This window comes from Giraffa tippelskirchi, chromosome 2, assembly GCF_054371585.1.
Source record: "Giraffa tippelskirchi isolate mGirTip1 chromosome 2, T2T-mGirTip1v1.2.pri, whole genome shotgun sequence".
NCBI classification, from domain to species: domain Eukaryota; kingdom Metazoa; phylum Chordata; class Mammalia; order Artiodactyla; family Giraffidae; genus Giraffa; species Giraffa tippelskirchi.
Window position 1 is genome coordinate 29,518,627 of NC_137276.1, and position 14,667 is coordinate 29,533,293.

Below are 14,667 nucleotides of genomic sequence, written 5' to 3' on the forward strand. Positions count from 1 at the left end.
CACTAACACACCAGCTAAAGAACCCTGCCTGCCACAGCAGGAGCTCTGCCTAGAAAGGAAACTGCTGATGGATTATGTCAGGACATGTGAGCTCAGACCCATTTTCTAGGGCTTAGTCAAGTGACAACCTCATTATTTTTTGTTTATTTTTTGGCTGAACTGCGTGACATGCAGGGTCTTAACCACTGGTCCCCCAGGGGAGTCCTAACTTTCTTGTTTTTGTGGATAGTGTCATCTGTCTCTTACCACCTAGGTTTGATTGCTTTCCTCCACCTGTCTAAATCTTTGTTGAAGGTATGGACAGATGGACATCAATGTCCAGGGGGATCCTCTAGAAATGGGAGGAAAGCTGAGGGTCTCATTCACAAGGATTCCTTTTAGAGAGATGGAAGATGCAAAATGTATTCCAGAAGGACTCTGAAATCAGGCAGGTAAAAGGAAAGGATGAAAAGGCCAACATGGGTCCTTTTAATGAAGAGGTGGGTCATGTCCAGCCTCTCTGTGAGGTGTCTGGTGAAATAAGACAGAGGCTATTTTCTTGCTGTCTGGGCTGGGACAGCTGCTACAGGACTTCATATACCTGGACCTTCCAACAGAACTGACTTGTTTAATATATTATGGAGAAGCTGGGGCTTGTGGAGGCCCCCTGGTGTAGTACTGTGGTGTTTGTTTGTTACAAGGAAAAGGGCAGGGGAGGAGTCCCTTTGGCTTAGCTTACTCAGGTTGGTTTGCTTGATCTACCATGTTTGTTGTTGAAAACTTGGGCTACTCAAATTTCAATATTTTTACCAGGCAGATGACTGTGGTGGTGTATCAGAGAAGGTTAAGCTCTTATACCAGGCTTCTTTCTTATAGATAAGTGATTTCCAGTGTCTTCCATTGAGAATCATTGCCATAGTGAGCCACTGTTACTTATAAAAGGTTTCTTACTGTTTACGTCTATTGGGGTGAAAAAGGTTGAGTCACAATGTAGAGTACAGAAGGTGGTTTGCAGCTTGCTTCTTGCTGTAGAACCTGGACTGTGAATCACCCTAGAATTCCTTTCTCTAAAGTATGGAAAGTGTCCTATCTCAGAGGAACTTCCAAGGAAAACTTATAAGGAGATGGACCACAAGATTCCATCTTGTAGATTTTGATGTCTCTGAACTCTTTGTCAAGGCCTATCAGATCCCAGAAACCCTGGAGAAGCTGGCTGGGATGGGGAGGCTGTGAAAAGGGGTACACTGGTGGTAGGCATGGGGTAACCCTCTTCCTGGTGACTGCATGAGGAGAACATGTGATCAAAAAATTTGTCTCACTGAAGCCATGGGACCAAGTCACCAAGTGGCTAAGAGGCTTCATGAAAAAGAGGTACTTTTGGTTTGAATGAGTCACAAGGCTTCTCGTGGTTATAAAACTCTTCTAAGAGGTGCTTTCATTTAAAGACTACTTGTATAATACTTTCCAGGTGAAATGCTCTCATTCCATTCTGTTGGTGTCAGCTGAAGTGGAACGGGTGTGGACACAGAGAATTCGTGGACCCCACTTGTCCTTCAGGGGCAATGACAGCAGAGTCCTGGCTGAAGGTGTCTATCTCAACCATGAACTGCTGTGTCTGAGTGGGATGCACTAGGGTGGATGTAATGCTAGGATTATTAAATTCGTTGTGTGTTTTGTAGTGCACAGATTATAAAGACTTCTATTGCAGTTCTAAAATAATCCTTAAGTTTAGCAGGACAGGCCTTATTATCAACACTTTGCAGATAGGTAAACAGAGCCTCAAAGGGACTCTTACTGTTGCCCAGAACCATCTGATTAGTGTGTTTTTCAGCCAAGAGTTAAACCCGGGAGTTTTGGTTTCAAGTTCAAGCCTCTTGGGTTTTGCTGAGCCAATAAGAGGCAGTCTGAGCTACAGGACTCCCCTGAAATCAGTTGCTTTTTTTTAACAGACCATAGTCAAGTGCCAGTAGGAGCTGGAGGGCATGCAGTAGGAACTGGAGGGCATGGAGAACTGCTGGTTGTTAAATCATCAGGAGATCCCACTTTATTACCACATTTGCAACTTCTTGAGTAAGATTTAACATCCTAAAAATGCAAAATGCCTTTGGAGAAAATTTCTCAAGCTCTGTTGCATAACCTGTGCCCACTGTGGGCCTTATAGATTATACTCCATGGGGAGTGCTCAGGACTGAGCAGGGAAAAACAACGCTGGCCAAGTAGGTGACTGAGACGGGTCCCATATCCCTGGCCTTAAGCTCCCTGGGGCCTGGGACCTGTCACGTGATGAACCTCTTCGAGTCCATCCAAACCCCTGCTGATCATAAGCCTCCCTTAGGATATAAAATCACCCCAAAGGAATCAGAAACAATCTCCATTTCCTCTCTCCACTTCTTTGGACTCTAGCTTCCTGTTCATCGCCTCTGTCCCAGAGCTCAGTTTTGCAGGCCAAGGGTCTTTTTGCAATTGTTTGAAAAGCCTGTGGGTGAGAGGTAGAAACTCCTGTTCCTTCACTGTCAGATGGTTTCAGACCAGATGGGCAGTACAGGCCCGAGTCCTGATCTTTTGTCTTCCCAAAGAAAACCATCACCTTGTAATGTGTTTCATTAACCAGTAAAATGCAAAGAGGGGAGCTCTTCCGTCTGGGAGAGCTCACAGAGTTGTGTCAGCTACAGCCCAGATGGAGAGTTCATTCCCTTCATAGTGTCCCGGGCTGGGGTGGGAGAGCCATGCAGCAGGCCCTGGGGGTAGGACAGCTGCTGTCTCAGATGGTGAAGTACACTCATGAGGAGCTAAGCCCAGCCCTGGGTTGTCTGGGATCAGGATCTCTTTATGGGGACACCTAAGACTGCTGACTTCCACCAGGCTGATATTTTACTGAGCACAAAGGTGGGTGGGCTTCAGGCCAGAGCAGAAGTAGAGTAGCCCAGAGAGGGAATCAGGAGCAGGAGAGAGGGCAGTCCCCACTCCTGCCATCAAGGAGGAGGTAAGCATCTGCACCCGTGGGGCCAGCCCTGTTCTGAGCCACAGTGCATGCCTGTAGGCAAGCCAGGGCACTTGCTCAGGGTCTGGAGCTAGGCACAGGCAAGGATCACTGGGGGTCCTTGCCAGGGTTTTGATTCCGAAACCTAAGATTGGGGGAAAATAGCCCATCAGCCTTGCTATTTCTCCTGCTGCATTTTGTGCTCCTGCTCACTGTTCTAGGTCCAGCATTAAGCAGAGGCTAAGATAAGCTTCTCAGCTGAGCTGGGTCCAGATGTACACTCCCCTTAAGGAGTCCCAGGTCACACAGCCCTTGCCCTTTGCTCTTTAGTCCGTCTTCCCAATCAGTGCTTAGCCTCTTCCCTAAACACCTCTGCACCCTGCAGGAAGACCTTTCTGGCAGTATAGTTCAGCTGTAAGCTAGAGTGTGGACTCTCTAAAAGGACAGACCTCAGAAAAAAGGATGCAGGTGATCTGGACCTCTGTAGGCGTTCCCCCTCCTCATCTGCGGTCAGAGATCCTGTCACATAAGTGTCTGAAACAGGGGGACTTCCTGTCATGATCCTTTCCCCCAGCTGTGAGAGTGGAATGAGGGAGGAGAGCCCCCCTCCTTCTTCACCCCACCAGGGCTCAGCTCAAGGTGAGACCACAACAGAGCCTCAGACACCATTGACTGAGCCTGGAGGGAGGCAGCACTTTTCAGTCCCTGTACCCGGACTGCCTGGGTCCCCACCCCGATCCAGAGCAGCAGTCGAGTAGCCCAGAGAGGGAGTCAGGAGCAGGAGAGAGGGCAGCCCCCACTCCGGCCATCAAGGAGGATGTAAGCATCTGGTCCCCACCCCATCCCACTCCTTTCAGGAGCTTTTAGTGGAAATGAGTTCAGACCTGCAGTGAAGTTCTAAGGCCTCTGTCTCCTCCCAGCCCCACCCATTGCTCTTTCATCTTTCATGTATCAGGTGGGAGAGCATCCCTCTGAGGCCCCATCTGCAAACAGCCCCCCTCTCCCCACAGTGTTCATCTCTCTTGCCCCACCTTCCTTCCAAACCCAGTCTCCACACCTCCCTATTCCCCCATCAAATCCCTGCTCCCAGTTCCCTCCCACCCTCTTTCTTCTTGTCCCTTGCACTTGCTGAGGGGAGAGAGAGCCCCTGACAGCACTGACGGTCATTCCCCACCCTCCACCTCCTCTGCTCCCTCCCTCCAGCGGGCACAGACTCCCCCTACAAAAGGCAGGAGGCAGAGGCTGCAGGAGACCAGCTGCTCTCTCATTCCCTTCCCTTTGCCCTCTGCTGGCTAGGCTAACCTGTGTCTTTGTTCTCTCTTTCTTCAGGTGAGAGTGGGTACCTGAGGTGCCAGGTCCCCTGCCTCATCCCCCATGAATGCTGTGGGAAGCCCCGAAGAACAGGAGCTACAAAAGCTGGAGAGCGGAGCCTGGGACAACCCCACCTACAGCGGCCCCCCCTCCCCTCGAGGGACCCTCGAGATCTGCACCATCTCCAGTGCAGTGCTGCCTCAACCCCAACCCAAGCAGCCTGAAGATGGACCCCAGGAGAAGGCACACAGGACCCTGGTGTCCAGCTGCTGCCTTCGCATCTGTTGTGGCATCAGAGGTGCCTGGTGGCGGAAGCATCTCTTGAGATACTGGGGTTGGGAAAAGGGGCCAACTGAGGCTTTGGGAAGGGGATACAGTATGAAGAAGATGTATCTTTGGGGTTCAGATCTGAACAGACAGTTCAAGTGTCTGTGTCAGATCTGAATGCCCCAGAGTACAGAGGCTAGTGTGGTGGTCTCTCAGAGGGAAAGCCTGGCATGGTCATCTCTTGGGGACCCAGAAGCGTATGTGGGAGCTAGTTTGAGGGAAGACATGGATGTGATGATACCCTAGCCTGCCCCACCTGGGGTAAGATGATGGGAAAAGGGGCTGTGGTGGAAATGAGCATCAATTCCAGGGACTGGTGGGTGGGGTAACTGGAAGGAACCCTGCTGTGGGAATTCTGGACATCTTTCCAATGTCCCTCCTTTTAGGACTTTGGGGAACAACTTTGACTGAGAACACAGCTGAGAACCGGGAGCTGTATGTCAAGACCACCCTGCGGGAGCTTTTGGTATACGTCGTGTTCCTGGTGGACATCTGTCTCTGTGAGTAGTTTGTTTCTGTGTACATCTGTGTGATCAGCACCTGTGTGTACAGCAACCGTGTACACACCTCTGTGGGCAGCGTCTGTGGGGACAGCCTCCTCCACCTGTGTGAGCAGACTGTGTCCTAGGATCTTTGTATCAATAATAACATCCTATTTTATACCTTTCCAGCTTCAGGCCTTTTAATTAAAAAGTACATGTCACTGAGTTCAGGAGAAAAAGGCAGACTGTGGGAAAACTTCATATAAGTTGCTTTGTCGAGAGTTACAAGGGGGAATCCACTTCTTTTTTGTTTGTTTCATTTTTAGGAGAATCTACTTTTTAAGTTCAAGTTCTTGATACTAACTTAGCGACCACTGTTCTCTGTTAGTAGGTGGAAGTTTTTAACCTTCTGTAAAGAGTGGATGACACTCTTTTCTGTTCAGAAAAAAATAGTTTGGTGGTTTCACATAGTTAACATAGACTATGTTTGATCCACATTTCTTTGGAGGCAGGAAGAAAAAGATTCAGGCAGGCCTTTAAAACTCATATCCTTAATAAAAGGGTTAAAGATGCAAATGGGGTGGTAATCAGTGCAGCTAAGATTCTCCATGTGAGAGAGCACCATGCCACAGGTATGCAGGGAAGCTTATCTGAAGCTCTATTTATAGATACACGCTGGGAAGGTTTGGTCTGTCCCTTTGAGAGAAGCAAGTGAAAAACTAGATCAGTGAGTCATGGAAGAACAAATAATTGGAGATACTGATAAAGAGGGATCGAACAGATGCTATAAGGCCTATAGGTAAGTGTTTGTACTCAGTTAATTGCTGCTTTAAATTCTTGCACAAGTGAATTTTGGTTAGTTTGATAGAGTTGTGTGGGTACGTGTGTGTTGACTGAAGCTGCAGTTTTAGATCATACAGCTAAGGTGCCTCCATTACTAGGTGACTTTATACTTCACAGAGGGCTTCCCTAGTAGCTCAGCTTAAACAATCCACCTGCAATGCAGGAGACCTGGATTTGATGCCTGGGTTGGGAAGATCCCCTGGAGGAGGGTATGGCAACTCAGTCTAGTATTCTTGCCTAGAGACTCCCCGTGGGCAGAGAAACCTGGTGGGCTACAGTCCACAGGGTGGCAAAGAGTCGGACGTGACTGAGCGACTAAGCACAGCACAGCACATACCTCACAGAAGTCTCTGTTCTTTCTAGGCTGCACAAATATTCTGCAAGTAGAATCTGAAGATCTGATAATATAATTTTGGTTAGAAATTTCATCATGTTTGTGAGCCATCCACATCTATATGAACCCTCTAGGAAAGCTGAGCACTTGTTTTGGTTGTACTCAGTTGGGACTCATTCTGTGGGGAGAGGGGGTAGTTCTGTGTTTACCATAGGCCATCAGCACGGAGTGAAAGGAAGCAGAGCATGTGGGGAACAACAGTCAACCCAGGGTACGTTTTGTGGGACCCATTTTATTCCTCTCAGCAAATGACTGTCAGAAATTCATTTGTTGACATACTGTCTTTTTGTTTCAACCATCTGCCAGGAAGGAGTGTTTCTCTCCGTTTTCAGATCCTATGACAGCAGCTGTAACATGCAGGCAGAGCCTTTCTTTATAAATGACTGGAATGTCTCTATTTCCAGAGCAAGATCGGGAGGTTTCTGGGTCCCCAGAGTTAGAATGAACCATTCTAGCTTCAGGGTGGGAAGCTCCAGTTCTCAGAGCCCAGTAGTCCATCTGCTCACCTTCTCCACTTTCTGAGATCCCAATGCACTGCCAAATACTAGGTGGTCTGTAACTTGCCAAAGTCTGAGTCATAGACTCAATCCAATAATCACAGAATCTTTGAGCGGCCAGGAGCTTTACAGGTCATCTAGTTCAAAGAGATAGAAATCCTTTCTCCTAGATCTTCCCTGTGGTGCTCTGCCAGGTGACTACAACCTGTGGAGCATCTGTGAGAGTTTCACTGTTTCATGGGGCAGCCCTATTTCCTTCCATCCATGGAGCTCCCCCTTCTGTACCAGACCTTGGAATGAGATATGCAGAGATGATTGATCCTTGGGCCTTTCAGGGGCTCAACCTTCTCCTTTTGAGAACTTCCTTCTATTGAGCCATCTGCTTCCCTGTTACTCTCCAAAGTGACAGTTCTTCAGCTGTGTGAATGAATGTGGTGATCTGTTCTCTGGATTAGATACCTGCTAATTTCCCACTAAAGCAGTCATTATAAAATGGTTTCCAGAAGTGGTATTATGCAGAGATTGAAGGCATGGGCTCTGAATTTATACAGACTTGGGTTCAAACACCATGTTCTACCATTTACCAGGTGAGGGACCTTGAGTATGTAGCTGAACTTCTTTGAGTTTTAGTTTTCTCTTCTATACCTACCCAATCCAATAGGATTATTACATGAGATACATGAAGTAAGATCCATGGAGTCATTACCTCCATGCCTAGCATACATATTCCATAATGCTCACCATCCTGATTGCCTGTCTCCAGGTCTGATCTATATGATACCCCTAATGGACAAAATACCCCATAGTCAATCCAACCGGTTCAGAGTTCTGTGATGTGGTTACTCCAGATTTGAGGGATGTATGAGGACAGGCAAAAGAAGTAATGTCGGAACTAAAACCTGAATGAGGAGAATTCCGCTCCCTGAGGGATGAAGATGAGGAAGTTTCTGGGAAAAGGGAATAATGTGTGCCAAGCCCCAGAAATGACAGAGGGCACAGTTTAGTGAGAGTGCATCAGTGTGGCTAGAGCAGGGAATTTGAAGAACAAAGTGGTAAAGGAAGACAAGGCCAGCCATTTAAGCAGAGGGTGTTGTGAAGGGATTTAAAAGGTATAATAAGGAATTGGGATGTTATCCTGAAGACCCTGTGAGGAGCATTTGAAGAGTTATAAGTACAGACTGCCAGCCCCCTCAAGAACTTTCTTTTGAAAGAGGATTTGGAGGCCTTCATATTCTGATGATTCCTACAACATGCAATAAAATACCACTAATACTAGTTTCCTAGGCCCCTTCCTCTCACAGCCCCTTCCTTGCTTCAGGCTGATCTTCAGGTAACACTGAGCCTTGGACAAGGTAGGGCTTCTTTGGTGCTCTCCAGGGTCCTGACCTCACCTTTCTAGCATCTTCACTTTTTCACTCAGCCTCCCTGAGCTCTGGCTTTCTGCAACTAGACTAAATATTCTCAGTGGGGATGAAGTAGCCCCCAAAGGGGTGGAAATGGTTGCCTTCAGGGCAAAACAACCTTGCTTAGCTATTTCTATAGCTTTTGGATCTCCAAAGGACCATAGTACATGAGCTAGTGTAGAAAATGTATGTGATATTAAAATTTAATTAGGATGTAGGGTGATTAGGGAAAAAATATCTAAAGAGGCTCCTGGGTTATGGTACAATACAAAAAATGTTAAGAAACACTAGACTATACCTTCTTTAATTTTGCTAGTTAGTGTGCTGACTAAACTCTCCTGCCTAAGGATGGGGATGCAAGTCCAAGCAATTGAATCTGGCATAAAGCAGAATGGCTATTGTTCTATCAGGATGCTGTCTTCTAAGAACTGCCATGACATCTGGTTGGATATGTACTGTGTCAATTTGCTTTTTTCCCCATCAGTTCCTGAAACTAGGTTCAGCTGCTACAGGACCTATATTTGGCATTAAGCTATGGCATAATGGGGAGAAGGCAATGGCACCCCACTCCAGTACTCTCGCCTGGAAAATCCCATAGACGGAGGAGCCTGGTAGGCTACAGTCCATGGGGTCGCTAAGAGTCAGACACGACTGAGCAACTTCACTTTCACTTTTCACTTTCATGCACTAGAGAAGGAAATGGCAACCCACTCCAGTGTTCTTGCCTGGAGAATCCCAGGGACGGCGGGGCCTGGTGGGCTGCCGTCTATGGGATCACACAGAGTCGGACACGACTGAAGTGACTTAGCAGCAGCAGCAGCATGGCATAATGGAAAGATCAGGATATTGGAATCAGAAAAACTAGATTCAGATGCCAGCTCTTCTCCTTACTAGTTTTGTGATTTTAAGTACTTCCTTGTTGATAGAACAAGGATAATACTACTTATGGAGATAATGTATAAAGAACCTCACACAATCATTGATAGTATTTATTTTTGTGTTATTTAAGGGGATTTCCAAATACTTGAACTTTTAGTCTGCTGGTAAAAAAGTACCTTTCAAGAAAGAAGCAAGTCTGAAAAGACTATATACTTAGGATTCTGACTATGTGACATTCTGGAAAAGGCAAAATTATGGAGATAGTGAAAGGACCCCTCACCTCCACATACACAGAGCCAGGGTGGTACCTGTTATGACTGATGAAGTTATGTTGCCACATCGTCATCATCCGAAGTCCATACTTCACGTTATGGTTCACTCTTGGTGCTGTATATTCTATGGGTTTAGAATGGAATTCTCCAGGATAGAATACTGGAGTGGGTAGCCTTTCCCTTCTCCAGGGGATCTTCCCAACCCAGGGATCGAACCCAGGTTACCTGCATTGCAGATTCTTTACCAGCAGAGTCACAAAGGAAGCCATATACCATAGTATATGACTGATGAGGTTATGTTGCCTCATCGTCATATTTTGTACTTTCACTTGGAATTATATCATAGTTCCTCATGTTTCTAAGTGTTTTTTATATTTTCATTTTAATGACTACAGTCACAAAACAGTTAACTAAAACATTTCTCCTGTTATTTCAGTATTTGCCTGGAATAGGTAAATATATCTATACTTGCTGCTTTTTTTCACCACTTTTGTTGAATTATCTCCTTGGAATTTCCAGGGAGAGAGGTGAGTATGCCAAAGACAGGATGTCTTCTTAGTATTTGCTATGTGTTGTTATTTTGCCTCTGTAAGCAATCATATAAATTTATTATATTGCTAGCATTGTAAGATCACACCAATTTTGTCACAACTTTGTTAACATTGAATATTCTTATTTACAATTCTTATTATTAAACAGGCATAATTTATTTGTCTTTGGTCACTAGTGAGGATGGACAGTTTCCTCATGTTTTAATATATTATGTGTGTTTATTTTTGTATAAATTGCATAAGAAATACATTTTAAGAAGAGCAAGGAAGAAGATTGGGGGTGAAGTTTGGCACATTAGACCCTAGGTGAGGGACCAACCACCAAGGGGCTCGCTGCCAGGATGTGGGTTCCTGGGGCTGGAAAGAATAGTCAGCTAGGTCAGGCATCACCTGCACAGCAATTTGGCCTGGGATGAGCACTAGTAAAATGTGGTGGTTAGCCATACTAACTACATTTCTTCTCCATTATGCTTTGGTTCAGGAACTGGGTGGATCTAGACATCAGGGTATTTGGAGTCTCATCTGGTTAAAATAAATCTGTCTTTTTGATAGAGGCATTATGGGTGAACTATCAATCTGTTCATAATAACCATATCAGCTGTGCAGTCCTTTAAATCTTACAAAGAGCTTTCACACCTGTTATCTCATTTGATCCTGACAGCAATCCTGTAAGGAGTAGATACTATTATTTCCGTTCCACAGCTTAGAAAGCTGTTATAATTGTCATTATGAATAGTCCAGGAATGATCAGTAATTCAGTCTGGTTCCTGATGGGTAGAGTCACTCCTATTCCTGGGCAGAGAAAGTGGTTAAGAATGATCTTCCTCCCCAACCCCTTCCCTCCCACCATCATGTTATTTCTGAAAGGGCTTCCAGCCTTTTGTCTTCTTGGCAGGATGGCTGTAGCCTTTTGTTGATGGAGGAAACATTGAAGGTCTTTGTGCAGAAACAATGGCTGTTTGTTTTAGGAGACAGTATTGTTATCTCAAAGGTGCACCTGGGACTGTCCCTCACTCCCCTCAAATAGAAGCAGCTCTGAGCCAAGACAAGGCTGGGTCTGGTCACCATGGAGCTGGAGAGGAGGACAAAGACTCCTGGCCTTTGGCGACTTATATCTACCCACCAATTAATGTCAATTGGATGTTCTGTACCCACTACTGGTTGTCAGGAAATGCCTGCCTCTGTTCACTCGGCTTTCTTTTAGTGGATTTTAAGGTTCTGTCTGTAGACTGATGGAATCTTACACTAACAGGAGAGCCTGGAGTAAGCTTGGAGATTAGGAAGAATATGTTTTTTTTTAGATTGAGATACAATTGATAATGTACCATTGTATTAGTTTTAGATGTACAACGTGATGATCTGATATACTTATATATTGTTAAAGGATTACCACAGTAAGTTTAGTGAAGTTTATCAGCACATATAATTACAGTTTTTTTTTCTTGTAATGAGAACTTTTAAGATCTACTTTCTTTTTTTTTTGCTTGTTCAATAAGTTTATTATTGTCTTATCTGAAAAATCTTGATAGAAAATTGTGGTTTGGTTTAACTCATTCCTGAGCTCTAAGGAAGCTTGCCTTCTTCTGAGCTACCCAATCTTTCTTCTGGGCAAGTGACATTTTGGGACGGTTCCACCTCTTCTTTTTAACTTCTTTCTTAGGCTTCTTCTCATACACTCAATTCTCTCGTATTGCAGCATGAGCCTTCTTATACACCTCCTCCATCATGTCTGGAGTTACGTTGTTCTTTATGTACTGAGAGAATTGTTTCTTGTAAGCATCTTTAATTTCTTCAATCAGGTAACGCATGTAATCTGCAACGTTCTGCCCCATGATATGCTTTCGGTGTACCTCAGCACTGAATTCTCTGCTTTCTGAATCATAACCAGGGAACCGTTTGGTACTGTGAGGGGATAGACAAGCCTCCATCGACAGCTCCCTTTAGGGCCCCAAAAACTTTATTCCTGGTAGTAGTTCTGGCAAGTCCTGCATCCAAGTAACAGGTGAAGGCCTCAGGTTGACCATCAATGCTTTCCACATTGTATTCATCTCCAGTCACCTCCACTTGGCCTTCATAAATTTTGTCCATACCAAACCTATTAAGAAGCCTGTGGGCCAGCAGCAGGCCAGTACAGTATGCTGCAGCATAATTTGTCAGGCCAACCTTCACACCATATTTTGGGAGTTTGTGAGCATAAGCTGCACAAACTATCATATCTCCTTCTATACGGGCATAAGCAATCTGACAAATGATATCTCTGTTCGTTACACAAACAATCATTCTGTATTTAGGTGTGTTGTAATTATTTTTATCTTGGATTACCAATCGTTTCCGACCATAGTAGTCAGTTTTGCCCTCTTGCCTTCTTCTGAATTTCACTTGGTATCTCTTGAAGTAGGCCTTGTCCTTGACAACTTTACCAAACCCTATCCTGCGGAACAGAACCCCAACTCCGCAGCTTGCCACAGAGCTGAAGAACCAGCATGGCTCCGGGGGTGGAAAAGCTAAGATCTACTTTCTTAGCAGCTTTTCAAATATAGTCACCAGCCCTGTAGCCCAAGACTTACTTCTTATAACTGGAAATTTTTACATTTTGACCACTTTCACCCATTTTGCCCACCTCCTGTATCTGGTAACCACCAATCTGTTCTGTGTATCTATGAGTTCAGGAGGTTGAGATGGTTTTCTTTTTTGGGTTTTGTTTTTTTTTTTGGTTTCTTTGTTTTTTAAGATTCTACCAGTAAGTAAAGTCACACAGTATTTCTCTCTTTACATACACACATACAAGCATCACCTTCTCTTTATCCATTCATCCATCAGTGTTTCCATGTCTTGGTTATTGCAAATAATATTGCAGTAAACATAGGGGTGTACAGATTTTGTTTCCTTTGAATAAATACTTGGAAATAAAATTACTGGGTCATATGATCGTTTTATTTTTAATTTTTTGAGAAACCTTCATAGAAGATGGCTTTCTTGACTGAGAGCCCCTAGAATTAACAAAGAAAGGAACAGAAAGATCTTAGAGGTTAAGGAAATATCTTTGGGTGAGTCCCGTCCCCCATGTGGCTGTAATGATGGCAGAAGACAATTGGTCATATAGAATCATAACATTAGTGAAGGCACAGTAGTGATGGAGATAGTAAGGAACCTGGAATAAGATGACTTCCTTGAAATGATGGTGCAACCAGTTATTAGACATGTGCCTTTGATAAGATGTAGGTCAAGATATTTAAATCCCTGGAGGCTTTGATTTCCTTGTGTTTTAAATGAGGATAATGTCTGCTTTGTGAGACTAGTGGAAAACGAAAAAGGTACTTAATATGGTGCTTGACGTATAGTAGGCTTTCAATAAGTATTAGTTGTCATTCCACGTCATTTCCATAAATTTGGAAAATATGGAAATGAAAAGTTTAACCCACCAGAACCTGAGATCTGTTTGAAAGTACCAGTATAATGCTTAGCAAGGATCAGAAAGACTAGCCCTCCAGATGAGGTTGCCAAAGATTAAGAATGGCCATGAGGGGGCTTCCCTGGTGGTCCAGTGGCTAAGACTCCATGTTCCCAATGCAGGGGCCCAGGATTTGACCCCTGGTTAGGGAACTAGATCTCACATGCCACAACTTGCCACAACTAAGAGTTTGCAGGTCGCATCTAAGACCTGGCATAGTCAAAAAAAAAAAAAATAGGATGACCATGGGATAATAATTTCATGCCTCTCCTAGCATACTTAGTTAACCATGGCCCATACAGACCCAGAGAATTAAGATGTCCTTCTAGTACTAGGGTGTGATGATCTGAGTCAATTAAACCTAAATGATAGAGATTTAGGCCCTACCAGCAGGCTTTGGGGCTTCCCTAGTGGCTCAGGGAGTAAAGAATCCACCTACAATGCAGGAGACGTAGGTTCGATCCCTGGGTTAGAAAAATCCCCTGGAGGAGGACATGGCAACTCATTCCAGTATTCTTGCCTAGAGAGCCTCCATGGACCGAGGAGCCTGGCGGGCTGCAGTCCCTGGGGTAAGAGTCAGACACGACTGAGTAACTAAGCACAACATAGCACAGCAGGCTCTGATCTGTATTTGCTGTAGCAGAATCCCCAGAATTTCCAGGGCCTGGGTCACTATTATAAGACCAGTGGGTCTGGACATATCCTACTGTCCAATGCTGAATGATAACTTGTCATTTAGTTCTCTCCCATTTGGGGCTGTCATTGGTCTCTAGAAACACATCAGTACATTTAAGTGTTAGATCTTAGGATCAGGGAAAGGGTTTTTCAGAACTGTGACTATACTTCAGGCTTCCCAGGTGGCTCAGTGGTAAAGAATCCACCTGCCAATGCAGGAGACACGGGTTCGATCCTTGGATTGGGAAGATCCCCTGGAGAAGAAAATGGCAACCTATTCTTATATTCATGCTTGGAAAATCCCATGGACAGAAGATCCTGGCAGGCTATAGTCCATGGGGTCACAAAAGAGTCATACATGACTTAACAACTAAACAACAACAGCAACATGACCATGCTTCAGTCAAGTGCAGAATGCAGGCACCACTGCTGCTGCTGCTGCTGCTAAGTCACCTCAGTCATGTCTGACTCTGTGCTACCCCATAGACGGCAGCCCACCAGGCTCTGCCGTCCCTGGGATTCTCCAGGCAAGAACACTGGAGTGGGTTGCTGTTTCCTTCTCCAATGCATGAAAGTGAAAAGTGAAAGTGAAGTCGCTCAGTTGTGTCCAACTCTTCGCGACC

At 45.0% G+C, this 14,667-nt stretch overlaps 1 protein-coding gene and 1 pseudogene across 1 annotated transcript in view; one reads left to right on the top strand and one right to left on the bottom strand.

Moving 5' to 3' along the window:
* Positions 1–4,333: 4,333 nt before the first annotated feature.
* PKD2L1 (polycystin 2 like 1, transient receptor potential cation channel) overlaps positions 4,334–14,667 on the top strand; it is a 40,994-nt gene continuing 30,660 nt past the window's right edge. Inside the window, 2 exon segments of the mRNA XM_081573617.1 lie at positions 4,334–4,568; positions 4,984–5,097. Of these exon segments, the coding sequence (XP_081429743.1) occupies positions 4,334–4,568; positions 4,984–5,097 (349 nt within the window).
* On the bottom strand, positions 11,469–12,271 carry LOC145525634 (large ribosomal subunit protein uL18 pseudogene; annotated as a pseudogene).